At 44.7% G+C, this 14,921-nt stretch overlaps 1 protein-coding gene across 1 annotated transcript in view; it reads left to right on the top strand.

Annotated features, from left to right (window-relative positions):
- Positions 1-14,921, top strand: part of ACOXL (acyl-CoA oxidase like) — a 340,428-nt gene that overhangs the window by 133,861 nt on the left and 191,646 nt on the right. The window contains 1 exon segment of the mRNA XM_061210908.1: positions 7,083-7,199. Coding sequence (XP_061066891.1) covers positions 7,083-7,199 — 117 coding nt within the window.

Genomic DNA, 14,921 nt, shown 5'->3' with positions numbered 1-14,921 from the left:
CCCTCAGAGAAGAAGCTGGAGTTGGTCGACCTTCAGATCCAAGGTGACCCAGGACTGGCTCTCTACCGGTCCTTCACATGAGGTCAGCGTCACTATGGTTACAGCCCAGGGTTATGATGTTGGCCAGAAGCGGCCCACACAATAGAAATATGGAGACAGGGTCACAGGGATACTCTGCCTCCTGTTGTCTCTTATCTGAAGGACTTCTGGGGTCTCTACTGGGGTCATCCATCCACTGATGGGAGGAAGTGGCCTGATCCCAATCTCTTGTGGTTCTGCAGCCTGCATCCCCTTGGCACTGCTCTCCCAGTGCTAGTGGATGGGGTAGACAGTCTTTGCAGCCTAGGGTAGCAGAATGTCAGTCCCCACCAGGCCATGACTGGTCACGATTTTAGACCCATGAGTTTCCTGTTGGGGAAGGGCCCTTATGTTCCTGGGTTTTGATTTGGTGTGACCTTTGAGAATGGGAAAAAAGTAACAGCAAAGGCTGTTTGTCTCTGCACTCTATGACCAAGAAAACACGGGCTCTAGTGTCTGTGTTTGTGCGTTTGGGGTGGCGGTCCCTGCTCTTTCTATATACCTTTGGACACTGATACCAAAGCACCCTCATTTTTTCTGTATCTGAAATATTCTCATGTTTAAAAATTGTCATTGTCACTGACCCCATCACAACCATTGAGGTTCATCTGTTCTTTTCTGTGGTTGGATTGAAAGACTGCTAAGGGGTGGGAGAAAAAACGGGGTCTGGAAGGTGCAAAAGGTATTTGTTGGGATCTCTGCAGGATTGGAAGGGCACTTTGAGAACTCTTCCTTGGGACCATGTTGCATATTTAATCACAGCCAAGGCTACTATTAAAGCAGCACTTATCTATAGACTACATACATATACCTCTCCCATCTCTTCTACAGATGGACTGAAAATTGCCCATTTGAAGAATGACACCTAAAACATGGTGGAGGTCACATGTGGAACCTGATGTTTAAGGCAGGATTGCTTTGTCAGAGCCCCAGGGCAAACTAGTAAATGTTCAACTTAAAAAAAAAAAAAAGTAGCTAAATTTGTGTGCAGCCCAGCCCCTTCTGTGATCCCAAACTTGACCCCAGCTTGGGTTTGGTTGGGACTGGGTGTGGTGAGGCTTGGGGCTGGGAGTCATGTGTCTATTCTACGCATTACCAGATAATAAGTAGCCAGGTTTTTACATCCTGGCCGGCCAGCTGAACCCAATCTGCTGGGTCCAACCGGTGCCATTAAAATATACTGCTTTGGGAACTCTTCTCAATGCTCTGTAATGACCTATATGGGAAAAGAATCTAAAAAAGAGTAGATATATGTATATGTGTAACTGATACACTTTGCTGTACAGCAGAAACTAATGCAACATTGTAAATCAACTATACTCTAATAAAAATTTAAAAAAATATCCTGCTTTGTAACATATTTTCCCTCTGGGTTTCTATGTCCAGGAACATCACAAAGAAGGGGAGAATTAGGGACAGATGGGCTGTGGGCTCTCCGAGAGGCTGAGGGGTCTCCATTGGGGCCAGTGAGAATGGGGCACAGCGGTCCACCTTTGGGGCACTCACGGGCTCCCTGAATCCTCTCTGTGGCTGAGTTATTAACGAGGGCAGGTGGCCACAGGGAGTGTGGCCGGGGCTCGGGAATCTGCTCAGCTTTTGTCTACAGAGGTCAGCCCTTTGACAGAGAAGGAGGAGAGTTCTGTCCTCTGGCAGCAGGGATGCCTGTGAACCAGCTTGCACCCCCAGAAATCTCAGGATCAAGGATGGAGGCCCAGCCACAGAACTCTCTTTCTTCCAGTTTGACTGGCTGTCATTCAGAGCAGGCTGATGCAATGATGCTGCAGAGCAAGAAACACGCAAAGCAATTATCTTTTTAGTAGGTCACTGGCCTCCTTTGGGAGAAGAGACCAGAGGGAGGGCTGGGGAGGCAGGCAGCCCGGCCTTCCCCAGAGGCTGCGCGTGCAGTAGCTGTGTGGGTGATCAATAGCTGTGTCACTTTCCATGAATGTTGCTTTAAGCAGCCGTGTTCAAAACTGAGTGGGAACAAAATAAAACAACCCCAAAATAAATGTTTCCTCCAGTCCTTATGAGTTGCTGGAATCCAGAAATAGCTTCTCAAATCTATCATTTTAAATGGCATCGTTCACAGCCCTCTCACATGGATACTGTGATGCACACGCATCACTTTCTCTTTTTAAAGACCATGAAAAATTTGAGCTCAGTGACTTTGGGGTTGTTTTCCGGCCCTGAAATAAAAATTATGTTTACAGAGAAAAATATAGCCTTTGCATGGGTTTTTAAAGAAAAATAGTAACCCACTGGAGGAAAAGGACAGGAAGAATATTGTGTCCATATAGATCATAAACTGGAACAGTAAAAACGTCTGGCAGGCAGTAATTGCTGGCCGGCTGCAGGGATTGTGTTCAGGGCAGTGTGCCAGGATGCTGGCAACCAGAGGACCGGCCTGGACCATCCCAGCCCTCCGTGAAGTCGACTGGGGCCTGAGTGTGTAAATAAGAGGGTGACCTCCTCCGGCCAAGTTCTCTCAGAGCACAAAGTCTTGAGGCCACCTCTCTCTGCTGCTTCTTTTGGAACCAGGCTACTGGCTTGGGGATTGATGGTGGCAGTCTTAGGGATGACGCTGGCTGCATCTCTGGTCAGGAGGAGGGTCATTAGCCTTGAGTGTCGTATTGATGTTTTCCCCTGGAGAAGCCAGAGAGCACATGTGAAGGGTGAGAAGCCCATGGGAACCTCCTGACTCAATGCTTGGGGGACTGTCAGTGTCTCGGGCCAGAGAAAGGGAGGGAAAGAGTGTGGGTGCTGCCTGCCTTCTGCCCACTCATTTGTTCCTTTCTTGTCCTTAGAAAAAAACCCAACCCCAAACCAGCAGTGGGTGGGCTGTTGGGCATAAGGACAGGGTGGGTTCCTCATCTTAGTTGCTTAGTTGCTCCATCGCTGTCATAACTGCCCACTGGCTCCCACTCAGTACTCCAGTGTCTGCCAGTTGGGCTTTTATCAGAACATCTGTGAACAAGCAAACATTCCAAAGAGACGTGGAGGGATGGGTTCTGGAGGAGTTGGGTGTGTTGCTGCTGGGAGATGGCAGGACACTCCATCTGTCACCTTGCTTTCAGTCTCTCCCGCCCACTCACACCTGGCCAGGCTGGGGCACCTGAAGACAGAACAGGCCTACCCTCAGTGAGCTGTGAGTCTTGGCCCCAGGTGCTGTTTTAAAATCCTAGGTTGGGGCTTCCCTGGTGGCACAGTGGTTAAGAATCCACCTGCCAATGCAGGGGACACGGGTTTGAGCCCTGGTCCGGGAAGATCCCACATGCCGCGGAGCAATGAAGCCCGTGCGCCACAACTACTGAGCCTGAGCTCCAGAGCCCGTGAGCCACAACTCCTGAAGCCCGCGCGCCTAGAGCCCATGCTCTGCAACAAGAGAAGCCACCGCAATGGGAAGCCCGCGCACTGCAGCGGAGAGTAGCCCCCGCTCGCCACAACTAGAGAAAGCCTGCACGCAGCAACGAAGACCCAATGCAGCCAAAAATAAATAAATAAAATAAATAAATTAAAAAAAAATAAAACCATAGGTTGTATTAATTGTTTAGGTATGGTGACAGGAGACGACACATCAGGAGCCCACTGCCATTGAAAACATAGCTTGTTACTTGCAGTTCCCAAGAGGTGGAGGGATGCCGTGCCATGTAGGGCCACCTGGGGAGGCACCAGGGACAGTCAGGCGTCAGAGGGAGTGAGGACAAGCGCTTTTATTGTGGGAAAGCATGGGTGAGGCAAGATAAACAGGCTAAGCAGGTTCAGGATGTTTTGGTTTAGGCTAGTTTGAATGATTTCAGCAGGTTTGGGGGCCCTGGGGGCTGTCCTAGTGGTCTGGCCAGGGGGAGATTAGGGCAGGGGAACAGTGGCCCAGAGTGAAAGAGCCCCTGAAGGAGGTGGTGGGGATGCGGGCTCTGGATTGGCTAGTTGGCAATGAAAGATGTAATCCTTTGCTCTCTCAAGGAATTGGCGAGTCCTGGGAGGGGCAGTCCCTCCAGGGTCAGCAAGGGCCCAGATGGCAACACATCAAAACACGTGGTTAATACAGGTGCACACAGCGCCAGCATGAAAGGGAAAAGTGCTCCCATGTGGGAGGAGTAACAGATGAAATGCTCGGGGCAGTCTGGGGAGAAGCAGCTGCCTGCTTTGATGGCTTTGGTTTGGTGTTTGAAGGGGTGAGTCCAGAGAGGGGAGGACATCTCAATGGGAGGAGAGGGCTGAGACACCAAAAATATGACGTGTGGTAGTTAGGGGTGAGGTTGGCTGCAGGCAGAGAGTCTGCCTGGACAGAGGCCCAGTATGGGAAGGCGTCTGCGGGGCTTAGCAGGAAACAGTTGGGACACTCAAGTAAGGCCAAAGCAGGTCTTGAATGCCAAGCTGAGGCATTTGGATTTTATTCTGTATGAGCTGCCAGGGCTGTTTTGCCCTTAGGAATTCTCCTAATGAATTCATAGACTCATGCAGAACGACTCCGCTTGGCTGTGTATCATAATCACAGAACTTAATTAACAAGTTAGGATGCTGATGTAAATTTATTCTGGATGAAAAATAGAAATCCTCTGTGGCAGGGCTTGAAAATGCAGTGCCTCCCAGGCTTGCAGGTAATGTCGGCGAGTGGAGAGGGCTCTGGGGATCGTGGGGGGCGGCCATGCCCCCAATGGAGGGGTTGACGGCCTCAGACCTCCAGGGAATCACATCATGGGAATGGGGTCCAGCGTTGCCAGATCTTCTTTGTTTTCAAGAAGGGCCTGAAATGCAGATTCTTGTTGTGAAATCACTTGGTCGCTTGGCAATGCATTAGCTAAACTCCGTCCTCCCTATCAGCACAGTGAAAGGCACTGAGAGGCCAGCTACGTGGACCCTTGGTGGCCTCTTTCTGCTCTCCTGTCACCCCAATTGAATTGTGAGGGTCAAAGAGGAAATGGGGTGATTTCAAGGTGTTCCTCCATTGGGGAACTGAGGCACGGCAGGTCAGGGGTCAGATCTGGCATCCAAAGAACTTCCGTGAGGTTGGAGTGAGCCACTCTGCAGTGCTTCATTGGTATTTCCTCGTTGCCAAAACTCATTAATTCTTTCATTCATTCAGTGAATATTGAGCGCCTGCTGAGTGCCGGCCAAGACCAACACTACACACACAAAATCAGAAAATGTGATGGGATACTGTCTCAAAGTATATTCTCGTTGTAATTATTTTTCAGCAAAACAAAACCTAAAAGCCGCTGTGATCAGTCCCTTATTTTGCTGTTGCCATGTGGGTGATGCTTCCTGCAATGATGCTCTGGCACCAAAGGAGGAAATACTGGTGACCGACAGGGTGGGATGAGGGGGTGATGGGGAGGAGGAATGCACGAGGCTTTCCCTGCCCACGCCACCTGGGCTGCTTCCGTCCTGGGCTGTGAGCTTCAGGCTATGAGCTCCATGGCCGGGCCTGAGCCTTCTTGACCCTGGGGGATGCCTGGCGCCTCGGGTGATGCTGGCACCGAGCAGGTCCGCAGATGTCCCCCAGGGGAGTGAATCGCATGTGGCGATGGCTGGTTTCGGTGGAGAAGAGTGTAGCCACAACGACCATAGGAAAAGTTCCAGTAGAAACACAGCATTTCAAAATGCAAGTTAAGAGAGTGGGCACAAACGGAGTTTGTAGAATGACCCGACATTATGGTGACACCATTATTGGGTCTGTGACTGTTTTATTGGTTTCATGATGATCCAGCAAAAGCTGAGAGGTTTTCCTACGGACTGTCAGGCTCCTTTGGCACTGTGCCCTGTTGTGGTTGGGATGGACGGAGGGCATGGGCAAAGGCAGGGTGGGGTCGTGTTCCTCAGGCAACTATCTGTGGGGTGGTTAGATGGCGTCTGGGGAAGCTATGCTCGTAGAAAACGAGCCTGTGCTCACAGTGTGCCTGTGTGTGCTTGTTGTTAGGTCTGTCCTCACTGCCTCCCACCCACATGAGATGGCCAGGTTGTAAATTCTAGATGCTTTATGAACTAAAAGGATCATGGTGCCCTCCTTTTAATTACAAATAGGAAGAACATTAAAGCATGCAATTATGATCCAGAAAGTATCAAACATAAAATTTTTTAAAACTTGCTGTTTCCTCTCTCTCCTTGAGTGATTGATGGGTATCCTCATTTCATTGGCGTCTGAAGCACAGGTTCGCCCTGCCTGTTGGATAACCTAGCGTGATGTGCACCTGTGTGCGTATGTCTGCGTATGTGTGCACGTGTGTGTGTGAAATATTTCAGAAATTGACATTAAGATCGGAGCTGTTCCCAGAAGGGAGGCTGCCAAACCCAGGATTGTAGAGCATCAGCCTGCATGGGGCAGGGGGGTGACCTAGACAGGCCGGGCTTGTGCTTTCTGCAGCCGCGGGATTCTGTAAGATTAACCCATGGGTGATGCCTGGGGACAATCCCACCCCACTTTACAAGCTGCTCTGAAGAGGACCTCTGTTCACCCCTACACAGCTGCATCAGAGCGAAAGGCAGTGCTGTCCACAGGGCACGGGGTTTAAGGAAGGATGTGGAGAACACCTTTTGCATGAAGAACTGCAGGGGAGGATTTAGGTGGGCTGAAAATAATGACCCGCCTGTGAATCTGACAGAAGCACCGGGGTTGGCGTGGCCTCCTTGTTGAGACTGTCTTTTTGAAATATGTTCTAGGGTATCATTCCCGTCCTATTAATTATGTCAGGAACTTAGTAAAGCTGAATAATTAATGATCGCAGGGCACTAGGAACTATAAAATGCCACGTAAATGTTAAGGAGTAAAAATTACTCTGTGTATTAAATAGATACACTGCTTTAAAAATATTCCATGGTGGGAAGGTTAATTTCCAGAGCAGCTGAAAAGCTTTTTGTTGGACTATCTTCAGAAACTTTTGCCATCTTAAGTACATTTTAGGAGACTGAGGCATTCTGTATCTGAAGTATTTGAAAGACAAATGGCTGTTTGGGATGATGTTGCCTATTGGATTTTGGTAAAGTTGCGTCTGCTTGATTCTCTCTAGCCGGAGGCAGTTTGGGCCCAAAGCCAAGGAAGAGGTCAAGATTATTGAGCACCAAACACAGACCCTGCGGCTGATGCCTCACCTGGCCACGGCCTTGGCCCTGACCTTCGCCAGCAGGTGAGATGCCTCTGGGGGTTTGCCCTCTTGAGGTGAGTCTGCGGCTCTGGCATTCATAGGAGGGAGACGAGAGAGGCAGGCAGGGGCTTCACTTTTTTTTCTTTTGTAAAAAACTTTTTATTTTTTTAAAATTTACTTTTAACTGTGAACACGAAAGAGTCTGTGGTTAAAATCCAGTGCTCAGTTTGAACTTGACATCTGAATCTTGGTAGTCCGTATATCCTGATGATGGGGTCCATGAAGAATTTGGGAAGACCCGAACTGACGCTTCTCCAGAGTTTCTAAAAAATACAGACTCAAACAGTTAACATTTCTCTACCTCTGAAAACGGTTCTAATTTATACTAATATTTTCAAAAATAGGTCAAGATGTGTACATATGGTGGCGGGCTGTTGAATAAAAGAACAGTAATAATACTGTAAATTCACACAGAATTTCACGTTTTACAGCTGGCTCTTCTTATCTTTGTCTCATAAGCCTAGACATTGCCTGGGCAGTTGTGGGTCATTACCACATGGTAAAGATCAGAAATTAGGAGATTTGCCTAAGACCACAGGGTCCAGGAGTGGTTGGACTGGGAACGTAACTCCAGACTTTGGACCCTTATCTGTGTTCTTTCCTCCCTATGCAATCCTGCTTCTTGTGGGAACTACAAGAATTAATTTCTGAATAATTCAGAACTGGCGTGTGCGTGAAACTGACCACACCGATGGGTAAGCTGGTGCCAGGGTTTATGAAAAGAAGGTGATTGGAGAGATTCTGCCTATAGTGTGCTGCTGGCTTGTGGGGCTGCTCGGTTACTGCTGGCCTGGCTGGGAGGAGCTTGGGTGGGCGCCCCTCTGCCCTTATGCACTCAACGCTGGGATACCGGGGTGTGAACAGTGAATCCTGCAGACTGAGGTTCGGTAGCAGCACTAAGATTGACCCAAGCCACCTGGAAGAAAATGTAGATCACTCACATCTAACACCTTCCTTAAAATATTCTTGAATGTCTTTTGAGGTTTAATCTGCATATTGTAAAATGCACAGATTTTATTGCTCAATGAGTTTTGACAAGCATATACACTGGTGTAATGAACACTTAAACCGAATATAAAACATTTCCATCACTCCACAAGGTTCCCTCGTGCCCCTCTGCAAGTTGCCCCACTCACCACCACGGCAGAGACAACCACCTTTCTGATTTCTATCCCGATAGCTTTTTTTGCCTGTTCTTGACCTTCATATAGATGGAATCATACAGTATGTCTTTGTGGGTGTGTCCAGCCTATTTCGTTCAATGGAATGTCTTGATGTTCCTCAGTGTTGTTGAGAGTTTAATTTTTATTGCTGAGTAGTAACATTCAATGAATAAACCACATTTTTTTTTTTATCCATTTCTGTCACTGATGAACATTCAGGTTGTTTCCAGGCTTTTAGCTACTATGAATAAGCCACAGTGAATATTCTAACACAAGTTTTTCATTTTTCTTAGGGTAAATGCTTAGAGAGGACTTGCTGGGTGTTGGGTATGTGTATGTCTAACTTCATAAGAAACTACCTCTTTTTCAGGTATATGCTCTCTTGGGCAATATATGGGAATTCCAATTGCTCTGCATCCTTGCCAGCCATTGTTATGATCAGGTTTTGTCTTGCTTAGTTTTAATTTTAGTTTATTTTGGTCTTTCTAATAGTTGTAATTTTATTACCCTAATAACTAATGATGTTGAGTATCTTTTCATGTGCTTATTTGCCATCTGTATATTTTCCTCATCCATTTTTTAAAAGTCATTTTTATTTATTTACTTATTGGCTGCGTTGTGTCTTCATTGCTGTGTGCAGGCTTTCTCTAGTTGTGGTGAGCGGGGGCTACTCTTCGTTGCGGTGCGTGGGCTTCTCATTGCGGTGGCTTCTCTTCTTGTGGAGCACAGGCTCTAGGTGCAGGGGCTTTAGTAGTTGTGGCTTGTGGGCTCTAGAGCACAGGCTCAGTAGTTGTGGTGCACGGGCTCAGTAGTTGTGGCACATGGGCTTAGTTGCTCTGTGGCATGTGAGATCTTCCCAGACCAGGGCTCAAACCCGTGTCCCCTGCACTGGCAGGCAGATTTTTAACCACTGCGCCACCAGGGAAGTCCCACACCCATTTTTTAAATTGGGGTGTTTATTTTCTTATTGTTGAGTGTCAGGGTTCTTTTTATATTCTGGATAGATTCTTTGGCATCATATATGTGATTTGCAAATATTTTCTCCCAGTCTGTCACTTTTGCTTTTATTCTCTTAAAACTGTCTTGATCAGAGCAATAGTTTTTAATTTTGATTTGATTTGATAGCTTTAAATTTTGATTTGTCTTGAAATTGGGTAATGTGAGTTCTTTTTGAGAATTGTTTTGACTCTTCTCATTCCTTTTTGCCTTTACTTATACGTGTTAGAATCATCTTGTAAATATCTACAAGAAAGATGGCTGGCATTTTGCTTGGGATTGTGTTGAATTTATAGATCAAATTGGGGAGAATTGACTTCTTAATGTTGAGTCTTCCAATTCATGAATACCGTGTATCTCTCCATTTTTAAAAGTCTTCTTAGATTTCTAGCTCCAGTGTTTTGTAGTTTTCAACACACAGATTCTGCACATATTTTGTTATATTTATACCTAAGCATTTTACTTTTCTTTGGTGAAATTGTTTATTTCTAGTATATGGGAATAGTATTTACTTTAGTATGTTGATCTACAATCTTGTTTGTAGATTTTAATACATATAGGATTCTTCAGATTACCTATTTCTTCTTGAATGGATTTTTATTTACTTCATCTAATTTGTCATACTTATGGCAATAGTGTTGGTTGTGGTATTCCTTTATCATCCTTTTAATGTCTGTGGAATCAGTAGTGATTTCGTCTCTTTCATTCCTGATATTTTGTTCTCTCTCTCCCTCATCAGTTTGTATAGGTTTATCAATTACATTGCTTTTTCAAAAAAACAGATTTGACACAATTGATTTTCTCTGCTGTTTTTCTGCTTTTAATTTTCTTGATATCTCCTCCAGTGTTCGTTATTTCTTTCCTTCTACTTGCTTTGCTTTAATTTCTTCTCACTCTCTCTTTCTTAAGGTGAGAGGTTAGGTTACTGCTTTGAGACCTTTCTTCTTGCCTAATCATTTAGTACTAAAATTTCTCTCTAAGCATTACTCTAGCTGCATCCCTCTGCTTTTTTTTTTTTTTTTTTTTTATCCCTCTGCTTTTGATACGTTGTATTTTCATTCAGTACAAAATAGTTTACAGTTTTCCTTGAGACTTCTGCTTTGACTGCTTTGGTTATTTAGAAGTACTGTCATGGTCCAAGAACATATTATGAAGGATTCTGTTCTTTCAAATTTAAGGCCCAGAACACACACACACACACACACACACACACACACACACACACACATCTAACACATTCCACGTTGCGAAGAATATATATTCTGTTATAGTTGGGACGATAGTTCTATAAATGCCAATTAGGTTAAGTTGGTTGGTTGTGCTCTGCAGACCATACACATCCTTTCTGATTTTCTGCCTACTTGTTCCATCAATGGCTGAGAGAAAGGGGTTGGCATTTGCAACTATAATTATAAATTTGTCCATTTCTTCTTTCAGTTTTATTAGTTTTTGTCTCAAGGATTTTGACTTTTTTTAGATGCATATACATGTAAGGATTATTATATTTTCTTGGACAATGATCCCTTTATCATTATATAATTTTTCTCTTAATCCCTGAAAATATTCCTTGTCCTGAAGTCTATGTTGTCATATTAATATAGCTACTCCAGGTTCCTTTTGTTTAGTGTTTTCATGGTATGTCTTTTTCATACATTCATTTTTAACCTGGCTATATTTTTAAAGTGGGTTTCTTTGTAAAACAGAGGATAGTTAGGTCTTGATTTTTTTATCCAACTTGAAAATCTCTGACTTTTAGTGCGTGTGTTTAGACCAATTGTATTTAAAGTGATTGTTGATATGTTTGGATTAAAATCCACATTGATAGCTGATTTTTATTTTTTCCATCTGTTTTTTTGTTTCTTTTTCCTTTTTTTCTGCCTGCTCTTAGATTAAATGAATATTGTTTATTATTCCATTTTATCTCTTTGATTGACATTATTTATACTACTTTTGGAAATATTTTCCTTGTGGACCCAGCGTTTACAGTATACATCTTTACTGAATTAGAGTCTGTGTTGAACTATTATACTGCTTCCCCTGTCGTGTATGGACCTAAAACAGTATATTCCAAATTCCTCCCTTCCATCCCTTTTTCTGCTATTGTTGTCACATAATTTACTTTTAAGTATGCTGCAAATACACAATATATTGCTACTGTTTTTCTTTTACATACTTATGTTTTAGAGCAATTAAAAATAAATAAAATTGAATTTTATTTTACCTTTATTCAGTTGCTAACACTGTTAATTTACTTGTATAGATCCAAATTTCTAATTGATACCATATTTGTTCTGCCTGAAGAACTTCTAACATTTCTTGTAGCATAGGTCTGCTAGCAGCGAATTCTCCCCATTTTTTTTTTTTTTTTGAGAAAGTCTTTATTTCTCCTTTTTTTAAAAAAGACATTACCAATATGTACAGAGTTCTGGGTTGATAGTTTATTTTTCTTTGAGCATCTTAATGATCTCACTCTATAGGCTTCTTGATTCCTTGATTCTCATGAGAAAACAGCCATCATTTTTCTGGCTGTTTCCCTATATTCCTCATATATCCCCCACTTTAACGGCTTTTGAGATTTTCTCTTTTTCTTTGATGTTCAGAGTTTGATTATGTTGGCCTAGGTGTGGTTTTGTGGTTTTGTGTGTCTGTGCTGTTTGGAGTTCGTGGAGCCTCTGGGATCTGTGGGTTGAAGTTTTTCATAAAATTTGGAAATATTTTGGCCATTATTTCTTTAAATATTTTTTCTGCCCCATCCTTTCTTTCCTTCCAATACAGATGTTAACCTGCTTCATGCTGTCCTACATGTCACTGAAGTTATGTTCTTTGTTTTCTCTATACTTCAATTTGGATAATGTCCATGGATCTGTCTTCAAGTTCTGTGTTTCTTTCGTACACAATGTCCAATCTACTAAAAAGGGCTGGTTCCTCCCTGGAATTCAGCTCATCAAGGCTCCCTGCAGCATTTGTTCTTTGGGAAAATACAATTTCTATTTTATCCACTTTCCTTCTTACTGTTATTAAGGGAACAAAAGTCTCTGGTGTCCTTTTATATCTTAACCCTGTGACACTTCTTTTAACCTCAACGATTCCATCTAAAGTTGTCACTAACTCTCTACAAAGTGTCCCTCACCCCATTATACCCCGTTTGTCTTTACCCTTCCAGCCTTGCTTCAACTAAGCCAGGTATTCTTGACACAGAGGCTGGTTTCCAGTGGTTCTCTGATGTGCTTTTTAAAAACTACAGACTCTCTGCACCCACTCCCATGATTCGAATTCACCTGGTCTAGGGAGCATCCCAAGGAATCCAGAGTGTGTACTTAAGCTCTTTGGTGATTCTTGTTAGCAGCCAGAGCTGAGAACCACAGGAACATTTTAGGGAGTTTCCTAGCGTGACCTGGAAATAAATTTTGCTAACAGTTAAGAAGCAGCAGTATTAAATTATCATGAACATGTATACTGGATCAAGATAATCTGACAGTGAAACCTAAGAATGTTTTGCATGCATGCCAAAGGCAAAGAAAATTCTTCTTTGAATCTTTTGCCCTGTAGAACTTGTGACTATTATGAAGAGGCAAGGCTGTCTATACATTCACTTCTTAATCCACTATTTACAAATCCATGACACAAGAAGTTACTAGACCACATAAAGAGGCACTATGTATTCCTCATTTATAGTTTATATAGGTATAAAATACATATTTGTGTATATGTATATATACGTTTATAGATATATACACTTATATACACCCATCTTTATATGTAACAAAAGTGTTATATGTATCAACATGTTTTTTTCCTTCAGCTCCATTTTTATTTTTAAGACTGATGTAAGCGTCATATACCTGGATTTTGTAAGAACTGTGTTGTCACTATTAATAAAAATTAAAGTTTCTCTTGATTTTAGGGAGATACTCCTCAAAGGCCAACATCAGAGAAGTAGAGATCATCGTTCCAGGTTTAGGTTTCAAGGGAGAAAGGAGAGGTAATAAATGGAAATTGACTAGGAAAAAATAAAAAATCACGGAGCCCTTACCATGTGCCATGCACGGGTGAGACAGTGTTGAACAGGACACATCAGACATATGCCCTCACCAAGCTGTCAGTCTAATTGCCCCTGGGACCTTCCTGATTTCCTTGACCTTCACCTCCTTGGGCCTTCTGTGGTCTCTGGCCTAGTTCAGTGTCCCCCTCGGGGCTCTGTTTTCTTCCCCTGTGCCTCCTCGGTGGCAGCAGGGGGTTGACCCACTGAAAATCTGGTTAAAGGAATCCCCAGGACGAAGTGCCTCAGCTGTGGGGGGAGAAGAGGTGGTCTGTGTTTTGAAACAATGCCCGGAGAAGTTGGTGCTTCTGTGACAAAATCCAGCTCTCCTATTTCTCATTTACCATGCCTGTTGCCTCTCCTCCAACTGGTGAGGAAATAGTTTAATGAAGTTGGTTGTTACATGACAAATGCTAAGTACCTCTCCCCCCTACACACCCCACTTTTAAAAAACTAAGGTTATCAAACCTTGGTTATAGGTCCCATCTCTCAATTCCCGTGGACCTAATTCTGCCTATCAACTGGCTTCAGTTTCAGGGTCTGGGTCACTTGAGTTTTGATGGGTTAGATGTTTGTTCAATGCATTGGGTCCCGCTCAAGTGCGGAGAAACACTCGTGAGTGTCCAGACTTCAGGTGTATGTGGCTGGAGTGGGAAAAACAGGCCACTAGCCACGTCAGCGGCCCTGTCTCTCTTCCCATCTAATGTGACAAAAGCACAGATAGTCAGAGCCTCACGTCATGGTAACAAACAAGTCACGGAAGTGAAATGGGACAGCTTCTTCCAGGGCACATCACATGAATTCGTGTCTTCAGCAGCCTTACGGCACCTTGCTAGTAGGGCTGCCAGGTAAAATACAGCCTCCCAGTTAACTCTGACTTTCAGGTAGCCAACGCACACCTTTGTAGTCTAAGTATGTTCCCATGACTGCAACAGGGAGTGTGCCCTTAAACTAAAAATTCTGCATTGTTTATCTGAAATTCACATTTTACTGGGCGTGCTCTGTTTCTGTTTGTTGAGTCTGGCACTCCTGCTGGAGCTGGACCTGGTCCCTGCCACATGGCGCTTGTGCTGCCTTGTCTAGGGTCTGACAATAGTGGGTCAGCAAGTGGACCTGGTTCCTGATCCCCTTCCGTGCCCATCGCCTCCACAAGCCTGGAGACTGGGGGAGGGGGGAAGGACCTGCTTGGCCCCTAGTGAGCCCCCTTCCCCCTACCTAACCCCCTACCCCGCCCCACTCATGTTCTCCTAGCCTTGACAAGGAGGAGACAGAACCGGCTGGCCTTCGGCGCCTGTTTGCTCTGGAAGAGGTGGGACCCATCTCCCCACGGGCTGCTGAGCTGCCGGGCAGAGCCAGCTCAGTGGGGAGGGGACTGTCTCAGCGGGGGCATCTGTGCCAGGTGACGGACGGCCACCTGTGGGGCCTGCCAGGGCTCTCCCCCTGCTCTCTCTCTCCAGAACTGCAGAGCTTTGCCCTCGTCCCCTCATCACACCACCTGTGTGTCAG

Source organism: Eubalaena glacialis, chromosome 14, assembly GCF_028564815.1.
Source record: "Eubalaena glacialis isolate mEubGla1 chromosome 14, mEubGla1.1.hap2.+ XY, whole genome shotgun sequence".
Classification (NCBI taxonomy): domain Eukaryota; kingdom Metazoa; phylum Chordata; class Mammalia; order Artiodactyla; family Balaenidae; genus Eubalaena; species Eubalaena glacialis.
This window is presented reverse-complemented; position numbering and strand designations above follow the sequence as displayed.